Raw genomic sequence first — 19,446 nt, 5'->3', positions numbered from 1 at the left:
ACCCTTGGTGAGAAGGGCAAATTTGGACATGTAGGTAAGCGTCCCTGATATCCAGTGACACCATATCGTCCCCTTCTTCCTGGTTCGCTATCACTGCTCTGAGTGACTCCATCTTGATTTGAACGCTTGTATGTAAGTGTTCAAATATTTTAGATCTCACCTAGCCGTCTGGCTTCAGTACCACAATATAGTGTGGAATAATACCCCTTCCCTTGTTGTAGAAGGGGTACTTTGATTATCACCTGCTGGGAATACAGCCTGTGAATTTTTCCCAATACTGCCTCCCTGTCGGAGGGAGACGTTGGTAAAGCAGACTTCAGGAACTTGTGAGGGGGAGACGTCTCGAATTTCCAATGTACACCTGGGATACTACGTGTAGGATCCAGGAGTCCACTTGTGAGTGAGCCCACTGCGTGCTGAAACTCTTGAGATGACCCCCTACCGCACCTGAGTCCGCTTGTACGGCCCCAGCGTCATGCTGCGGACTTGGCAGAAGCTGTGGAGGGCTTCTGTTCCTGGGAATGGGCTGCCTGCTGCAGTCTTCTTCCCTTTCCTCTACCCCTGGGCAGATATGACTGGCCCTTTTGCCCGCCTGCCCTTATGGGGACGAAAGGACTGAGACTGAAAAGACTGTGTCCTTTTCTGCTGAGATGTGACTTGGGGTAACAAAAGGTGGATTTTCCAGCTGTTGCCATGGCCACCAGGTCCGATGGACCGCCCCTTTATACGGCAATACTTCCATGTGCCAACTGGAATCTGCATCACCTGACCACTGTCGTCTGGCAGATATGGACATCACATTTACTCTTGATGCCAGAATGCAAATATCCCTCTGCGCATCTCGCATATATAGAAATGCATCCTTAAAATGCTCTATAGTCAATAAAATCTTGTCCCTGTCAAGGGTATCAATATTTTCAGTCAGGAAATCCGACCAAGCCCCCTCAGCGCTGCACATCCAGGCTGAGGCGATTGCTGGTCGTAGTATAACACCAGTATATGTGTATATACTTTTAGGATATTTTTCAGCTTCCTATCAGCTGGCTCCTTGAGGGCTGCCGTATCTGGAGACGGTAACGCCACTTGTTTTTATAAGCGTGTGAGCGCCTTATTCACCCTAAGGTGTGTTTCCCAACTCGCCCTAACTTCTGGGCGGGAAAGGGTATACCGCCAATAATTTTCTATCGGAGGAAACCCACGTATCATCACACACTTCATTTAATTTATCTGATTCAGGAAAAACTACAAGTAGTTTATTCACACCCTACATAATACCCTTATTTGTGGTACTTGTAGTATCAGAAATATGTAACACCTCCTTCATTGCCCTTAACATGAAACGTGTGGCCCTAAAGGAAAATACGTTTGTTTCTTCACCGTCGACACTGGAGTCAGTGTCCGTGTCTGTGTCTGTGTCGACCGACTGAGGTAAATGGGCGTTTTTACAAGCCCCTGACGGTGTCTGAGACGCCTGGACAGGTACTAATTTGTTTGCCGGCCGTCTCATGTCGTCAACCGACCTTGCAGCGTGTTGACATTATCACGTAATTCCTAAATAAGCCATCCATTCCAGTGTCGACTCCCTAGAGAGTGACATCACCAATACAGGCAATTTGCTCCGCCTCCTCACCAACATCGTCCTCCTACATGTCGACACACACGTACCGACACACAGCACACACACAGGGAATGCTCTGACAGAGGACAGGACCCCACTAGCCCTTTGGGGAGACAGAGGGAGAGTTTGCCAGCACACACCAAAAACGCTATAATTATACAGGGACAACCCCTTATACAAGTGTTTTCCCTTATAGCATTTTTATATATGTAATCATATCGCCAAATAAGTGCCCCCCCTCTCTGTTTTAACCCTGTTTCTGTAGTGTAGTGCAGTGCAGGGGAGAGCCTGGGAGCCTTCCTCACAGCAGAGCTGAGCAGGAAAATGGCGCCGTGTGCTGAGGAGAATAGGCCCCGCCCCCTTTTCTGCGGGCTCTTCTCCCGGAGTTTGTGAGATCTGGCAGGGGTTAAATACATCCATATAGCCTCAAGGGCTATATGTGATGTATTTTAGCCATAAAAAGGTATTATACATTGCTGCCCAGGGCGCCCCCCCCAGCGCCCTGCACCCTCAGTGACAGTTGGTGACTGTTGGTGAAGTGTGCTGACAACAATGGCGCACAGCTGCAGTGCTGTGCGCTACCTTATGAAGACTGAAAGTCTTCTGCCGCCTGTTTCTGGACCTCTTCAACTTCGGCATCTGCAAGGGGGGTCGGCGGCACGGCTCCGGGACGAACCCCAGGGTGAGACCTGTGTTCCGACTCCCTCTGGAGCTAATGGTGTCCAGTAGCCTAAGAAGCAAATCCATCCTGCACGCAGGTGAGTTTTCTTCTCTCCCCTAAGTCCCTCGTAGCAGTGAGCCTGTTGCCAGCAGGACTCACTGAAAATAAAAAACCTAACTTAAACTTTTATTCTAAGCAGCTCAGGAGAGCCACCTAGATTGCACCCTTCTCGTCGGGCACAAAAATCTAACTGAGGCTTGGAGGAGGGTCATAGGGGGAGGAGCCAGTGCACACCACCTGATCCTAAAGCTTTTATTATTGTGCCCTGTCTCCTGCGAAGCCGCTATATCCCCATGGTCCTGACGGAGTCCCCAGCATCCACTAGGACGTCAGAGAAAAGGGAGCTGCGTTGGAGCTTATTGACCCTATCTTGCACCTCCATAATCTTATCCTTATTATATCCTTTATCTATAAAGTGTTGACCCATTTCCTTCATTTGATCATCACATATATGGTTTTCTGTACAGTTACGCTTAACGCGTATAAACTGACTAAAGGGTACACTGTCCAGCCAATTACTATGATGTTGGCTGGACTTTTCTATATAGCTGTTAGAATCAGTAGCCTTCCTAAATACTTTTGTGTGTAGTTTACCATCTTTAGTATATAACACTAAATCTAAAAAGGATATTTCACATTGGCTAATGGAGAAAGTTAATTTAATATTAAAATAATTAAGATTCAATTCCCTACAAAAAATGAATAGCTCATCTTCATTACCTCTCCAAATAAATAAAACGTCATCAATAAAACGTTTCCAGGACACCAGGCCCGCCCCAAGCCCTCCATCTTTCCAGATAGTGAGATCTTCCCAATATGCCATATATAAATTGGCATAGCTGGGGGCGAACCTGGTGCCCATGGCGGTACCGATCTGCTGTATATAATAGACCCCATCAAAATAAAAATAATTATTCGTTAAAATGAATTTAATTGCTTTAATAATAGATAATTTAATGTCATTCGAAAGATCAGATTTTTCTAAAAAATATTCCACAGCTAAAATTCCTTTCTCCATATTAATAATGGTATATAAAGTTGATACATCACAGCTAGCCAAAAAATAATTATCTTTCCATTCTAACTGGTCTACAATTTTAAGGACGTCTGTAGTGTCCTTTAAAAAAAGCTTTTGTGGTTTTAACCAATGGTTGTAGATAAAAATCAACTACCGCAGACAGGTTTGAAGTAATACTATTGGTTCCAGCTATGATAGGTCTCCCGGGAGGGTGGAGGGGGTCCTTATGGATTTTGGGGAGCACATAAATAGTAGGAATAGATGGATGTTTAATATTTATGAATTCATATTCGGATTTTGTTATAGCACCATTAATCAAGGCTTCATCAGTAAGAATTTTTAATTCATCAATAACTCGAATAGTGGGGTCATTTCTTACTTTCTTATAGGTGCCATCATTATTTAATTGCTTCATAATTTCACCTACATAATGCTCTTTATCCATAAGGACCACCCCTCCACCCTTATCTGCAGGTTTTATAATCAGATTAGTATCTTCCCTTAAAGACTTCAATGCTGACCATTCATTCCTGGTTAAATTACATTTCCTCTTGTTTTTAATTAAAATAACGTCTACGTCTTTATTAACCATCTTATTAAAACACTATATAATTCCCTTTTACATGAGTGGGATAAAAAGTTGATTTTGGGCGGAACCTAGAAACTGATTCTTCTACTGGTTCAATTATTTCTTCCTCATTATTTTTGGAAGCAAAGAATTTTTTAACAGTAAGTTTCCTAATATATTTATTTAAATCAATATAAAATTCAAATGGATCAATTTTACTAGTGGGTGCAAATTTCAACCCCCGCTTTAATACTTTCTCTTCATCGGATGTTAGTGTGTGTTTACTTAGATTGAAAATTTTTGTGGTTTCCTTCTCGAGTTATTAAGGGGAGAATGGGTTTCTCTTTCTTTTTACAGAAAGGTGGTTTCTTTCCACCCCTACAGCCCCTTCGAAAATGCTTGTATTTAATTGGAGTATTTAATATCTTCTTCTCGTTCCCTGATCCCAGTCTAAAAAAGGGCGAGAATCACGGTCATTTGTCCGAAGGACATCATACCTGTTTCTATCAACATAGGGCGATTGATATTCCACATCTTCTCTAAATGGCCTCATATTTTGTCTCCAATTACCATTCCTTGCATTAAACCGCCTATTTTGAAAATTCCTTTGATTATAATTGGTGTTAGGCCTTCTCCTCTTATCAACTCTCGTCCATTCTCTATCTCTATTCATATTATCTGCTCTTTCATTCTGGGAGCGTTCTCTATACTGATTGGACGATAATTTACCAACTCCACCTTCACCATGAAATTTACAACCTGTATCCTCATACTGATCCTCTAAAATACCTTTATCCCTAATATATTTAATATATATATTTAATATTTCCGCTGTTTCCTTTCTTTTAACTCCCTAGTTTCTTTATTGAGTTTTCTCATTAACCAGGAATGAATGGTCAGCATTGAAGTCTTTAAGGGAAGATACTAATCTGATTATAAAACCTGCCGATAAGGGTGGAGGGGTGGTCCTTATGGATAAAGAGCATTATGTAGGTGAAATTATGAAGCAATTAAATAATGATGGCACCTATAAGAAAGTAAGAAATTACCCCACTATTAGAGTTATTGATGAATTAAAAATTCTTACTGATGAAGCCTTGATTAATGGTGCTATAACAAAATCCGAATATGAATTCATAAATATTAAACATCCATCTATTCCTACTATTTATGTGCTCCCCAAAATCCATAAGGACCCTCTCCACCCTCCCGGGAGACCTATCATAGCTGGAACCAATAGTATTGCTTCAAACCTGTCTGCGGTAGTTGATTTTTATCTACAACCATTGGTTAAAACCACAAAAGCTTTTTTAAAGGACACTACAGACGTCCTTAAAATTGTAGACCAGTTAGAATGGAAAGATAATTATTTTTTGGCTAGCTGTGATGTATCAACTTTATATACCATTATTAATATGGAGAAAGGAATTTTAGCTGTGGAATATTTTTTAGAAAAATCTGATCTTTCGAATGACATTAAATTATTTATTATTAAAGCAATTAAATTCATTTTAACGAATTATTATTTTTATTTTGATGGGGTCTATTATATACAGCAGATCGGTACCGCCATGGGCACCAGGTTCGCCCCCAGCTATGCCAATTTATATATGGCATATTGGGAAGATCTCACCATCTGGAAAGATGGAGGGCTTGGGGCGGGCCTGGTGTCCTGGAAACGTTTTGTTGATGACGTTTTATTTATTTGGAGAGGTACTGAAGATGAGCTATTAATTTTTTGTAGGGAATTGAATCTTAATGATTTTAATATTAAATTAACTTTCTCCATTAGCCAATGTGAAATATCCTTTTTAGATTTAGTGTTATATACTAAAGATGGTAAACTACACACAAAAGTATTTAGGAAGGCTACTGATTCTAACAGCTATATAGAAAAGTCCAGCCAACATCATAGTAATTGGCTGGACAGTGTACCCTTTAGTCAGTTTATGCGCGTTAAGCGTAACTGTACAGAAAACCATATATGTGATGATCAAATGAAGGAAATGGGTCAACACTTTATAGATAAAGGATATAATAAGGATAAGATTATGGAGGTGCAAGATAGGGTCAATAAGCTCCAACGCAGCTCCCTTTTAACATCAAAATCGAATGAGAAGGTCTCCAATAAACATGAATGGTCTTTTATATGTGGTTTTAACTCACAACATAAGGAAATAGAAACTGTTTTTAGAAAATATTGGGATATACTAAAGGAGGACACGATTATTGGGTCTAGGATACCTAAGAAACCGTCTTTTATTTACCGTAGATCAGCGAATATTAAAGATAAATTGGTGCATAGTGCTCTTAATATTTCCAATAGGTCCAGTACGCGTAGTCATGGTTTCCACAGGTGTGGCTTATGTTTAATGTGTCGCACCACAAAAGGTGCTAGTAAAATTAAAGAATTTGTAGTTAATGACACCCCATACCAAATTAGGGATTTTATCACTTGTAATTCTAAAAACGTTATATATGCTTTACAATGTGAATGTGGATTTACTTATATTGGAAAAACCTCGAGGAACCTAAAAACAAGATTGGCTGAACATGTTTACAATATTAGAAAAGGACTTTTAACTCACTCTGTTTCCTCACATTTTAAAAATGGTCATAATTGTAATCCTAAATTTATGAAGGCTTTTTGGGGAATCCAAATTATTAGCTCTACATGGAGGAGTAAGGATATCGATGTTAGACTAGCCAAAGCAGAAATGCAATGGATTTTTAGATTGAAAACGTTAATCCCCAAAGGGCTGAATTCAGAGTTTGAGCTGAAGTGGTTTTTATAATAATGTCCCTGGGTTTTAATTGGTTCTTTTATCTGAATGTTCTTACCTCATTTTTATAATATATTTCTACTCTTTATGTTTTATGTTTCAACGTTATCTAATATGAATCAATGGATACCTAACTGGATAAGATTCTATGATGATGGACATTCTCTTAAGTGTAATGAATTATGGTGAAGATTCACTTCCTGGAACGGAGGCTGTGGAACGCATGACACGCAAAACCCGTAATTTCCGCTTCCGCATGATGACACGCAAAAACGTCACTTCCGCTGGACGGAGCGGTATGTCACTTCCGGTTCCGGCTAAACGCGAACGAGCACTAATTTTGAATACACCTGTTCCTCATAATGTTAATTGTATGGGTTATTTATTTGCTTTATGTTTGAATGCTCACTATGCCTCTGACGAAGGACCTGGATGTCCGAAAAGCTTCAGGCTGTGTGAGCTGTTACGGTGGATTGGTCGGGTGAGCTGCTTAACGGTTCCTCTCTGTGAAATAGTCCGGATCTGTTCCATTTAGAGGGTGTCCGTGATAACTGCTGTGTCCCCAGGCTAAGAACCATCTACCATTTTTTTGGTTACATGCTGTTACCTGTTTTATTTATTGTGAGTGCATAATTGTAATAAATACTTTGATTTTATCTCATGGCAATATTGCACTATGAATTTTCTTTTTATTTTGAGATCCATCGTCTTCTTCTAATGATTGCGGCATTATAAGGAACTGATATTGCCTGAAAATTTCTTCATATATTTGAAGCTAAATCCGTGGTACCATCTTTTCTACCATTGAAGGAGGACAAAGACTTTTAGAACGTGTATGTGTTTGCGCTTACTTGAGAAAATATTTTCTTGTTCCTTAAAGAGTGTGACAAGGGAGATTTGTTTACTTTCGTTACCACTAGATACAACTTATGGGCAAAATTTCTGTCCATTACACAGCTCACCTGTTATCATAGCTAGGCTGCAATATCGCATAGGATCCGGCCGATATCAGGCGGTTTCTAACGATATTGTATAATGTGTACATTCAATATACCATACGATGTGTGCTCCCATGGGTCATATTGCTGCATCGCACATTGGACCTGCATGCAGGTCAGACGTGCGATGTTGCTTACGAGGGACTACGCTGCTGAATGCAGCATGGCCCCGCTCTTCCCCCCACCAACCGCTCGTCGCAGCAGACATCGGCAAGTGTGTATGCACTTGCCGATGTCGGAGTCCCATTGCAGGCGATGTCGCATTGTGCGAACACCGCGCTGATGAGTACATAACCTAAGAGCAATGAACAGACTAAGCAGCCACGACAAGCATCCTTCATTCTTTTTATTTATTTTAAAGGAACTATGGAAAGTCTGTGACAATCCTCACCTTAACACCGTCCAGGACCGCCTTTATGACCTCTCTCACAGTGGTTACCACCTCCTTATCCTCAGAGTTCACCCCTTCTAGCATCACCTGATCAGACCAGCGAATGAGATTGGCAAGAGACTGGTACACTCGGCTGTAGCAGGAGGAGATTGCAGTGCTGACAACAAGAAATATAAAAGTCATTAAGCACAGGGATAGAAAGCAAGATGGCCCTAGCTAGAGTGGCTATGGCGGGGCAGGGGGATGGATATGAATGAAAGGCCATTAGATAAGTCAATACATTCAGCTAGATAAATGCTTGAGAGCCTATGCTACAAAGTAGAGAAGAAGATACAAAAATAGCTGGGAATTACAATTACACATAAAAGCAAAATCATTATTCATCCATATTTCTGGCAAGATGGTTACAACATGAATCAGGCTCGGCTCAAGCGAGTGATGCGCAGCCACTTGTGTGATGGGATGATGTACTATACTTGAATGGGTAAAGGCCAACAGCAGAACGAGGCACCAAACTGTATTCCACTGTAAACATACGAGGATGTGACAATGGTCTTGGAATGTTAAAAGACAAACCATCATTGGGACTGAAGAGTAGAAAAGGTGGCGGTAATACTAAGGACGTGCCGTGGTAAAGACTTCTGTAGGGATTGACAATCACATTTCATAGAATGCAAGCAGAGCCACAAACCTTTGCTGAGAGTGTGTATCCACCTGAACCAGTGGCAGAATAGCTTCCAGTACTTTGCTGGCCGACCCCGGCAGCATCACAAGCACCATCTTGTCTACGGCCATCTTGTCTACAATGGTCTTGAAGTACCGCAAGGCATTGACGACCTCCTTTTCCTGTTCCTCCAGGCGGCTGAGAGTCTAGAGAGGGGATGGCGATGAGAAAACATGTTTCCATAGCGATGAACAAAGCGATTGCATACTTTAAGAACATTCAGTAAGGGACAATCTAAGCAGTAATTCTACGCAAATCATTAAAACTAGTCTCAAAATGTAATGAGCAGATTTTATAAGAAAGAGAGCAATCATCTTTCTGTATTTTCCCATCGCATGGTGAAAAATAAAACCCTGAATGACACTACAGACGCTCATACATGAAACTAAAAACATTATCATCGCCCACATTACAACAGCTAATCCTGTTACCCATATATTAGTCAGTACAGTCTCTCTCTAAAACTGCACATTATCTAGGTTTTAACATTTCATGGAAACGTCATTTTAAACTACTAAGCAACATATTCTCTGTCAAGGGGCAAGTAAAAGTTTAAGGGGGGAAATAAAAAGTTTTTTGGGTGCCCTATGCCCAATGGAGCAATTCAATTGTTGCTCCATTTGGGCTTGAAAACTGCAGGCGCCCATTACCTCTGCTCACACCCTCCTGAAGGGGTGAGCAGAATGTGTTAGAAGCCTGGCTTGTCATACATTTTTCTAGTCGCGCCCATTAGTTTAGATGGGTTTAGACATTTTACGCAGCCAAAGCCAGTCTATTTGTACATGATCAGCGCAAAAATGGAATGGAAGAACAATTGATTATCACCCCGTCTAAAGTGACGCGTGACTGGGTGCGGCAAAACAACTGAACCACCCCCTAAAAGCCTTTAAGGTGAAATTGATTTTTGAGGAATTAAGACAGCAAACTATCAAACCCTTACAGATGGTAAACGGAAAAATAAATGGCGCTTACATCACATCAGACCTGTAAATGAATTCCAAGACAAATAATAATAATAATTTAGTTTAGAGTAGGGGTGTCACTCATTTCACCGTGTAGGACAGTAGGAGCTGTAGAGATATTATATATTGGTCGCCCCCTTTACAGTAAATAAAAGCATCTTTCCAAGGAGTGCTTGTTTACAGAAATGTAGCATTGTTTTGTTTAATGGAGCAATTATCAGGATTGTAGCAGAAGGCACACTTTTCCTGTCAGGTCCATGCCATAGCAACAGAGCAAACATCCATCTCCTGACATTCAACAGTCTTGTGCATATGTAAACCCAGCCGCAAGCCTGAAGATGTCCAGTGCCCGGTGAGAGGCTGAAGTCACAACAATAGGGACAAAAGCCCAGAACTGGAATACCAGAAGACACATAGGAGGGCCCAACAACAATACATATGGAAGCACACAACATTCTAGCGCTGCTTCCTCATTTTGTACATTATCTCCTTCCAATTATCAGTAATTCAATGGGGATGATTCAATTGTTGGTCGCCACGTCTGCAACTAGATGGCACCCAATGGCGCAATTCAATTGTTGCTCTGTTCAGGGACACATGCAACCGGAAAAGGAGGCGTGGAAGAGAGCTGAAATGTGTGAAAAATACATGGTTTGGGCGCTCAGACCAAGTATTAATGGCCGTGCAAGCGGACATTCATGCCCAACGAGCTTGGGGGGGGGGGAGTGAAGAACCAATGAATCCGTTGGGTGCCCATCTGGTTTGGGTGCCCAAAAAACAATTGAATTGTCCCCATTGTATCTGCTCCCATTGACTTTCCAACCCCCAAATATAGGAAACGTGTATGCTCCCATTCCCACATACAGCTGAAACAGCTCCCACATCCCCAACTTCAATTCAGAAAATAATGCACCTTGTTGGTGACCTAATTTAGATGTACAAGTATTACAATTCCAATAGAGATTTTTGTAATGAACTCTTTATACTTAAAAACCATAGATGGCAAGGGGTCACCACTAGTGAAAATTCTGCCAACCGTGTGGCATTAAGAAATAGCCGGGTGAGGATATAGTCTGGATGCACCCAGATAGCATTCTTAAAGACTCTTGAAGGTACTGCCCACTTGCTGGCTGGACACCAATATAATTGTGTCCAGCAATGCATGCTGAGACACCGTGCACCTCTGCACTCTCTGTAAAGTTATCGCCATCCAAACCGTGCCCTGTCTTTTAAAAATGGGGAAGGATCTCTGCTGCTGTGCCTGTCACAGTAGTGTAAGTGCAGAGAGACTGATTTTGGCCATCAGACCGCTGGAGCAGGATAGTGCCGAGTAGCATATAAAAAAAAAGAAGTCTCATCTACGTCCCAGAACAATTGCACCATACAGCAAAGTTCCCAGGATAATGGCCCAACTGACTAAAATAAAAAAAGTAAAGTTTTACTCTGACTCTTTTATTGTGGATTTATAAACCTATGGTTTAGGTTTCGCTCTTGTCTAAGGGATGATATTATCCAGCACACGCTCAGATCTCACTGGTGGGATGCTGGATGTTTGGTGGCTCTGGAAGCTGCAGACTTCCAAGCAGCTGGGTGGGGACCATCTCAGCTGTTGGGCGTGGTGGAATACCGGCCTCATAGGGAGAATAGCAGAGAGCCCACACTCCAGCTGTAGGGTGGGAGATCTATTAATGAAATCAACGAGAATCATGGTGACCCCTTCTATCCTGCCAGAAGATTACACGCCACAAAGTGTTTAAAGCAGCTATAAAAAAGTTTTTACTTGGTAGCAAGAAAGGGAACAAAGAGTACGTCTTAGTATGTTTATCTGATTAGAAGTGAGATCACCTACCAGTAGTGTCTTCGTGGTGTCTCCCAAACCTACTCTTTGCTAATCAGTACCACAGATCATACACTTCAGGAGGAGGAGGATATGGATTCCTTCATGCCCCTTATTAAAACGTTTCTCTCTCATACAGCCTCCCTTAAAAAGGTACAGGAAGGGTTCCAATAGGCTCTTGCTATTAAGGCATGCTAAATACTGTAGAAGGGCATGCTGAGAGGTGTAGTTCCACATCAGCTGGAGGGCACATTGACTTCCTCCTGCTGTAGACTTTCCATAAAGCAAAAGTTTCCTCCGAGTACAACTTTATTTGTCCGATAAGATCAATCTCTCCGCTAAAGCAGACAGCAAGAACTTACTTTATTAACCGGTTTCTCCTCGGTCTTTACCGTCAGGTCGGCCGGCTTGCCTTTCTTGGAGGGAGTTCGTTTGATGATTTTGGGAGAATGGAACTTGTCCTTCAGTTTCATAGTGAAGGAGGAGAGGTGGGAACGCTGGCTGTCTGAAGATAAATAAGACAACAGAGGAAATATCGTTAGAACGATTGAACAATCGCATTAAAAAGCAAATAAAATAAAAAATTATATAATTTTTTTTTTTTTTTTTTTTTTTACAGATACTAGACCCAGAAAATAACTTTGCCCCCCCCCCCCCCCCCTCCCTCCCCACATCCCTTGTGGCATCCAGGGTTACTGTGCATTAAGAATACTGGCACTATGAAAAGGCACTAGTACAGCCGTGGCATAGATTATACTGAATACTTGGGATTGTTTTACTAGGTTATGATTTTATTTTTCCCACAATATTTTTAATTGCTCCAGTCTTTCCCACAAAACCCTTAGCGTTGCTGCCCGCAATACACCATTTAGCAGTGCTCCTAGCAGTGACTGTATGAAGAGGTGCTCAGTGGTCACGTCTGTGAGCAACAATGTTATGTATGAACAGTAACTTAATGCTTATTAATGCGGAAGCTAACCCCTCGCACACACTTATGGATTATTCAGTCATAGGGATCATTTTAGTACTATAATCGGAGAAATAATTCTGACTGGCCACATGCTGCTATATCATTCCAACTAGCCAATATCGCAGGCCAGATCCAGCATTTGGACTAATCTACCAGATGCCACAAAGGATGAAGAATTTACGGTCTCACAAATCTTGCTAAAGCAGCAGTGTGGGGGGGGGGGGGGGGGGGGACAGCTCTTTTTTTCCTACCCAGGCTCCCATGTTTGATCTCACAGATATATGTAACCACCTTCAAGCCTGCATCTCTTCACAAGCAACAGATCGCAGACAGTTTTTAAACATTTGAAACATAGAATTTGAAACATAGAATTTGATGGCACTTGCCCATCTAGTCTGCCCCTTTTTTTTATCCTTTAGGCAATCTCAACCCTTTTTGAACCTTAATTCTTTGTAAGGATATTCATATGCCTATCCCAAGCATGTTTAAATTGCTCTACAGTCTTAGCCTCTATCCCCTCTGATGGGAGGCTATTACACTTATCCACTATATAACATTCACTATACCCCTTCATGAAACTGATTTATAGGAGAACCACCAGAAAAAAAATGACTTTCAGTATCATAAAAGTACAAAACTTAAGTCCAACATGTGGCCTTTTAACCTGGCAGTGGAAAATAAAGATGGCGGAACACACAAAGCATGTGGCGGCGTCACCAAGAGCTGTGCTGAAGTCTCAGCAGCTGTTTCATGCAGGGAGGGACAGCACCTAGCATGAGTAATTCAGAGTTCTCTGAAAAACCACAGCTAGAAATAGTCAGGACGAGTCAAATGCAGAGGGCGAAGACCGCAACCCTCGCTGTATAACTCCTCAGCAGCTGAGAGAACAGGTTGTGTGCACTGTAAGCTCTGAGGGGTGGTATGGGCCATAGAGCAGCATGCACTGAACTACAAATGCTATAAGTACACTATGGTCTTCAGGACGGTAACTCCACACTGGGTTTACAACCACATAAGCATCTGACTCAGTCTTACTAAGAAAGATTCTGGCAAAATCCAATATCTATTTCACATCTGATTGGCTTTCAGGACCACAAAACCAGGCAAGGCTTACTGCTTGTGCTAAATTCACAGCACAATTATCTGTAAAACTTCTACATTAAGATAAAAAAAATTCACAGCCCGGTTGACCAACACTAACCTGTCTACACCATAATGTAAGGAAGACTGAACTAGATCTACAGTATATACTTTAACCACAATAGTGCCACCTAGGATTAAATTGTGTGGGAACAAAAACAACTTTACCATAGACCAGAAATTCCCAAACATTTTTGAATCAGGGCACCCTAGAGTATCAGGATTTTATTCACGACACCCCTTGACCAAAAGTTTCTTACTGAGAAATTTATAAAGAAAAATTAGATGAAGTAAAATGGCAATTTAATACCTACCGGTAATTCCTTTTCTCCTAGTCCATAGGAGATACTGGTATGGTAATAGTTACCATGGGGTATAGATGGGGTCCATTGGAGACATGGCACTTTAAAAAGTCTTCAGTGTGCTGGCTCCTCCCCCTCCATGCCCCTCCTGCAGACTCAGTTTAGGAAAACTGTGCCCGAGGAGATGGACATACTTTGAGAAGATGAATACAGACAAGAAAAAAGTGGTGAGATACGAACCAGCACACAAATAACAACAAGAGGATAGCAACGCTAACCACAACTTGAAAATAGGGACAGCAACAGCAGACCCAAACAAAAAACAAACAAGAACAACTCTTGCAGGAAAACTCGAAGCACAGAGACGGCCGCCCAGTATCCCCTACGGACTAAGAGAAGAGGAATTACCGGTAGGTATTAAATTCCTATTTTCTCTAACATCCTAGGGGATACTGGGATGGTAATAGTTACCATGGGGATGTCCCAAAGCTCCCAGAACGGTTTGGAGAGTGTTGAGACCCCTGCAAAACCGAGCAATCACACTGAAGGTCCTCAGTAGCCATGGTATCAAACTTGTAAAACTTTACAAAAGTGTTTGAAACAGACCAAGTAGCAGCTCGGCATAACTGCAAAGCCAAGACACCACGGGCAGCCACCCAGGAAGAACCCACTGACCGCGTGGAGTGGGCCTGAACAGTACTCATCAGCGGCAAGGCTGCCGAAGAGTAAGCCTGTTAGATTGTCATCCGGATGCAACGAGCAATTGACTGTTTTGAAGCAGGACAGCCAACCTTCGTAGCGTCAGAGAACAAAAATGGAATCAGATTCCCAGCGACGAGCTGTTCTCTTGACTTAAATCTTCAAAGCTCGAACAACGTCCAAGGACTTTGGAGAAACTGCAGTGTCAGACAATACAGGAACCACTTGATGGGACGTGAAATTTTCGACACCACCTTAGGCAGAAACTGCGGGTGAGTCCTGAGCTCCACTCTATCCTAGTGAAACACCAGGTAAAGGGCTTTCAGGATAAGGCCCCCAAATTCTTAGACCCGCCGTGCTGATGCCAAGGCCAATAACATGACAGTCTTCCAAGTCAAAAAATTTAAGTCCACCCAGTGCAAAGGTTCAAACAAGTCTGATTGGAGAAAAGTTAGAACCACATTGAGATCCCACGGAGCCGTGGGAGATATAAAGGGTGGCTTAATACGAAGGACACCTTTTAGGAACATCTGAACTTCCGGAACTACAGCCAACTGTCTCTGAAAAAAAAACAGACAGTAGAGATTTGAACCTTAATGGAGCCTAAACGAAGGCCCATATCCTCACCAGCTTGCAAGAAGAGCAAGAACCTGCCCAGATGAAACTCTACAGTGGAGTACTGTCGACCTTCACACCAGGAGACATACTTCTACCAGATACTGTGGTAATGCTTAGACGTGACCACCTCCCTAGCCTGAACCACAGTAGAGATAATCTTGACGGGAAGCCCTTTACGGGCTAATATCTCCCTTTCAACCGCCATGCCATCAAACATAGCTGCTGTAAGTCTGGATAGACTAATGGACCTTGCAGTAGAAGATCCTTTTGAAGCGGCAGAGGCCAGGGCTCTTCCAGGGACATGGCCAGGAGGTCCGCATACCAGGCAGGGCGAGGCAAATCCGGAGCAATGAGAATTGCCTGTACGCTTTCCCTTTTCAGTCGTTTTAAGACCCTGGGAATCAGAGGAATCGAAGGGAACGGGTACATCAACGGCACCGAAAGGCGTCCACTTCGCAGCCTGCGGATCCCTCGTCCTGGATCAATACCTACACAGCTTCTTGTTGAGTCGAGATGCCATCATGTCGAGCGGGCAACCCCATCGCTGAACCAACAGCTGAAACACTTGCGAACACCATTTTAAAAAAGGTTGCTGAAAACCTTCCTTTCACGTGGGATGCTTTGTTTGGTGAGGAACTGAACAAGTGGACTTTACAGGCTACTGCCGGTAAATCCACCTATCTGCTGTCAGCGGCTCCTCCGGCCAAACGTGCTTATCCCGGCCCCTCTTTCCAGTCCTTTCGTGTGGCCAGATTTTGGGGCAGAGCCAGAGGTGCTTCCAACGCTGCTCGAGGAAACCAAGGTAAAGCACGCAGACCAGCGGCCGTTAGTTCCCTGGAACAGAGTTCAGGCTCTGCCTCTACTAAACCCTCTGCGTGACTGTTGGCAGGGTCTTTTAAGAAGATAGCACCTGGTACAGGCAGCACAGTCTTACGTGACAGCCTGGACACTGAGGTATCCATAATTGGAGGATTCTCCCACCCCTTCCTAACCTCAGGGGGGAAAGGGAAGGAGTTTAGCAACCGCTTAGGGGTTTGAATTTTTTGTCAGGAATAACCGAGGCCTCTTTAAAAAGTGTGTTTAACTCCTTAGAGACAGGAAAGGTGGCAGTAAACTTGTTTTACATTTAAAAAAAAAGAGGCTCCTCCTCAGGTTCTGCCTTTTTATCAAGGATATTCAGGACTTCCCTAACAGAATAGTTAAGGGCTTCCATTCCCTCCAAATATGGCATCTCATTATCAGAGTCAGACTGGAGCACATGGGGCAGTGTGCGTTTCTGGGAAACCAGCAGAAGGGGTTGGGAGGCAGGTCTGATATCAGAAGTATGAGTCAGAAAATCATCCATAGATTTCTTAAACACTTGTCTTTCCTGCCTGGCAGTAGCCAGTTCAGAGTATATGATAGACATCATCCCTTTTATGGAATACAGCCATTCTGGTTCCTGTGTGCTGCTTCCCTGTGAAGGGAGACTACACTGAGCACACAGCAGAGACCCCCCTGTGGAGGAAAACTTTGTGCTACAAGACTGACAAATCACCTTGTCTTGGCAGACATGTTCATACAGCAGAACACACACACACGAGCAGTGAGACAGAGAGGGAGAGAACAACACACCGCTGCCTCCATCAGCTAAAGCAGTGGTTTGCAGGGCAGAAAACTAGAGCCTTAATAAGGTAACTAGTGTGTGTGTATATATATATATATATATATATATATATATATATATGTTTGTTTGTATATTTATATATATTATTGCTCCCCCTTCTACAAAATCCCCTGGTACCAGTATAAGGTGTGTTTTGAAGGTCCTTGGAGGAGCAGCGCTTCCCTGCATGCAGCCTCTAGAATGATGCAGCAGGAAATGGCGCCTCTGAGCAGTTGGTCCCGCTCTTCGGGAAGCCCCGTCCTCTTTATGGCACGCGGTCCCTGCATAGTACTGGCAATTACTCAAATTTTACAGAAAACGGAGTTAAAACCCCCTTTCTGTGACAGTGCCAGTGTGGGTATATGAAGCGGGCACCGCAGCCTGCAGCGCCCTTATGTCACCATTGTAACCGGGGACCCGCTAACCGGGACTCCGGTGTCTGTACTCACCTCTCCAGCATCTTCAGCTCTGTTACGGGTGGCGGCATGCTGATGGAGTGCACGCACACCCTGGAGGTAATGCGAAACACCACCTCAGGAGCTAAGTTCTGTCAGCGGGGATACGGACCATTAACCCTTCAAGAGGTTGGTCCGGTCCCCCCGCTAAGTCCCACGACGGAGACAGACTGGTGCCAGCCAGTGCTGCCTGAAAATAATAAACTAAAATAAAGTTTTGAAGAAAACTTCTCTGGAGCATGCACCCAGCTCCTTGGGCATAGAGGGGAGGAGCCAGCACCCTGAAGAATTTTTAAAGTGCCATGGCTCCAATGGACCCTATCTATACCCCATGGTAACTATTACCATCCCAGTATCCCCTAGGACATTAGAGAAAATGTTTGTGTGTTATCCTTAGGTTCAGTTGTATGGTGAGGGACAATATCTGCTTCTGTCTGTCCACATAATTTATGATTGGAAGCCACCAGCACTGGTTTTGCCTATTATATTGACCATAAATAATTTTTATTAGTCCTGCACCACCAACCTAGGGAACCCCTGCAAGTGTCCTGAAGCACCCCAGGGTGCCATGGCACACAGTTTGAGAACCACTGGCCAAGGTTAATTATTTGCCCTATAGGTGCCCTATTACACATGATGTTACATTGTAGGGCTGCCAGTACAAATTATGTATGTGCCCCAAAATCACATTATGCCATGCAGAGTGCCCCCGTTCATATTATTCCACTTACAGTGCTGCCACTAGTTTATATGCAACTACAGTATATATATTTTTAGTCCCCAAGGCAATACATTGTAAGGGCTCCAAAGTACCACTCAATAGTGAAAATATATAGAACACAATTTTGACAGGGAAGGTGGGCACCTCTCAGCTCTGGGGCTCCATAGCAGCTGCACTCCCTGCACCTATGGTAGCTATGCCCTTGCCTCAGGTCAAGAGTACCAGTCAGTACAGGCAGGATCATTGCTCCAACATTCAATGGTCCCTCATGTATTGTGGAGAATGACCAAGCACGTTATTCTCAATCATGAAGATATTTTAAATCAGCTCTGAGCTTGTCTAACCAGGGCAAGACCTATAAGCTTCTTACCATTTGCTTATATACCATCATAGGTCTCCTAAAATTCCTAGAAAGTATGCTATCCCACACAAATACACTAGTACAGAGGTTCCCAAACTCTGCCATTGCAGTCCAGGTTTTAACCACTTGCCTTTCATGGTCGCATCAGATGCGACCATGCCTGCAAGTGCTCTATCTGACCTGGTCGTACAGGATTCAACCAGGTCAGATAGAGAGGGTTAGCAGCGGCAGGGAAGAGAAACTTCCCTCCGCTGCTACTGTCAGAGGGACCGGAAGGTCCCTCTGCCTCCCTGCACTCTCAGGATTTTAATACCTACCGGTAAATCCTTTTCTTAGTCCGTAGAGGATGGTGGGGATGCTTCAAGAACCATGGGGTATAGACGGGATCCGCAGGAGACATGGGCACTTTAAGACTTTAAATGGGTGTGAACTGGCTCCTCCCTCTATGCCCCTCCTCCAGACTCCAGTTATAGGAACTGTGCCCAGGGAGATGGACACTTCGAGGAAAAGGATTTATTGTTAAACTAAGGGTGAGATACACACCAGCCCACACCACAAACACGCCGTACAACATGGCATTAGCAAAAAAGTCCAGTCAACGGCATGAACAAAATCAGCAACAGGCTGACCATAACCGAAACACAACCTTTGTGTAACACAAGCAATAACTATTAAACAAGCACTGCAGATAGTGTCCGCACAGGGACGGGCACCCAGCATCCTCTACGAATTAAGAGAAAAGGATTTACCGGTAGGTATTAAAATCCTATTTTCTCATACGTCCTAGAGGATGCTGGGGATGCTTTAAGAACCATGGGGTTTATACCAAAGCTCTAGAACGGGCGGGAGAGTGCGGATGACTCTGCAGCACTAATTGACCAAACAAGAGGTCCTCCTCAGCCAGGGTATCAAACT

At 43.2% G+C, this 19,446-nt stretch overlaps 1 protein-coding gene across 5 annotated transcripts in view; it reads right to left on the bottom strand.

Moving 5' to 3' along the window:
• RAPGEF1 (Rap guanine nucleotide exchange factor 1) overlaps positions 1-19,446 on the bottom strand; it is a 259,536-nt gene that overhangs the window by 118,790 nt on the left and 121,300 nt on the right. For all 5 annotated transcript variants that reach the window (XM_063936770.1, XM_063936771.1, XM_063936772.1 and 2 more), the window contains exons 2-4: positions 11,983-12,125; positions 8,789-8,967; positions 8,098-8,254 (exon numbers count right to left, since the gene is read on the bottom strand). In XM_063936770.1, coding sequence (XP_063792840.1) covers positions 8,098-8,254; positions 8,789-8,967; positions 11,983-12,125 — 479 coding nt within the window. The remainder of the gene's footprint in view (positions 1-8,097; positions 8,255-8,788; positions 8,968-11,982; positions 12,126-19,446) is intronic.

The sequence above is a fragment of the Pseudophryne corroboree genome, chromosome 8 (assembly GCF_028390025.1).
Source record: "Pseudophryne corroboree isolate aPseCor3 chromosome 8, aPseCor3.hap2, whole genome shotgun sequence".
NCBI classification, from domain to species: domain Eukaryota; kingdom Metazoa; phylum Chordata; class Amphibia; order Anura; family Myobatrachidae; genus Pseudophryne; species Pseudophryne corroboree.
The sequence above is the reverse complement of the archived record's forward strand: the minus strand, read 5'-3'. Positions and strand labels throughout refer to the sequence as shown.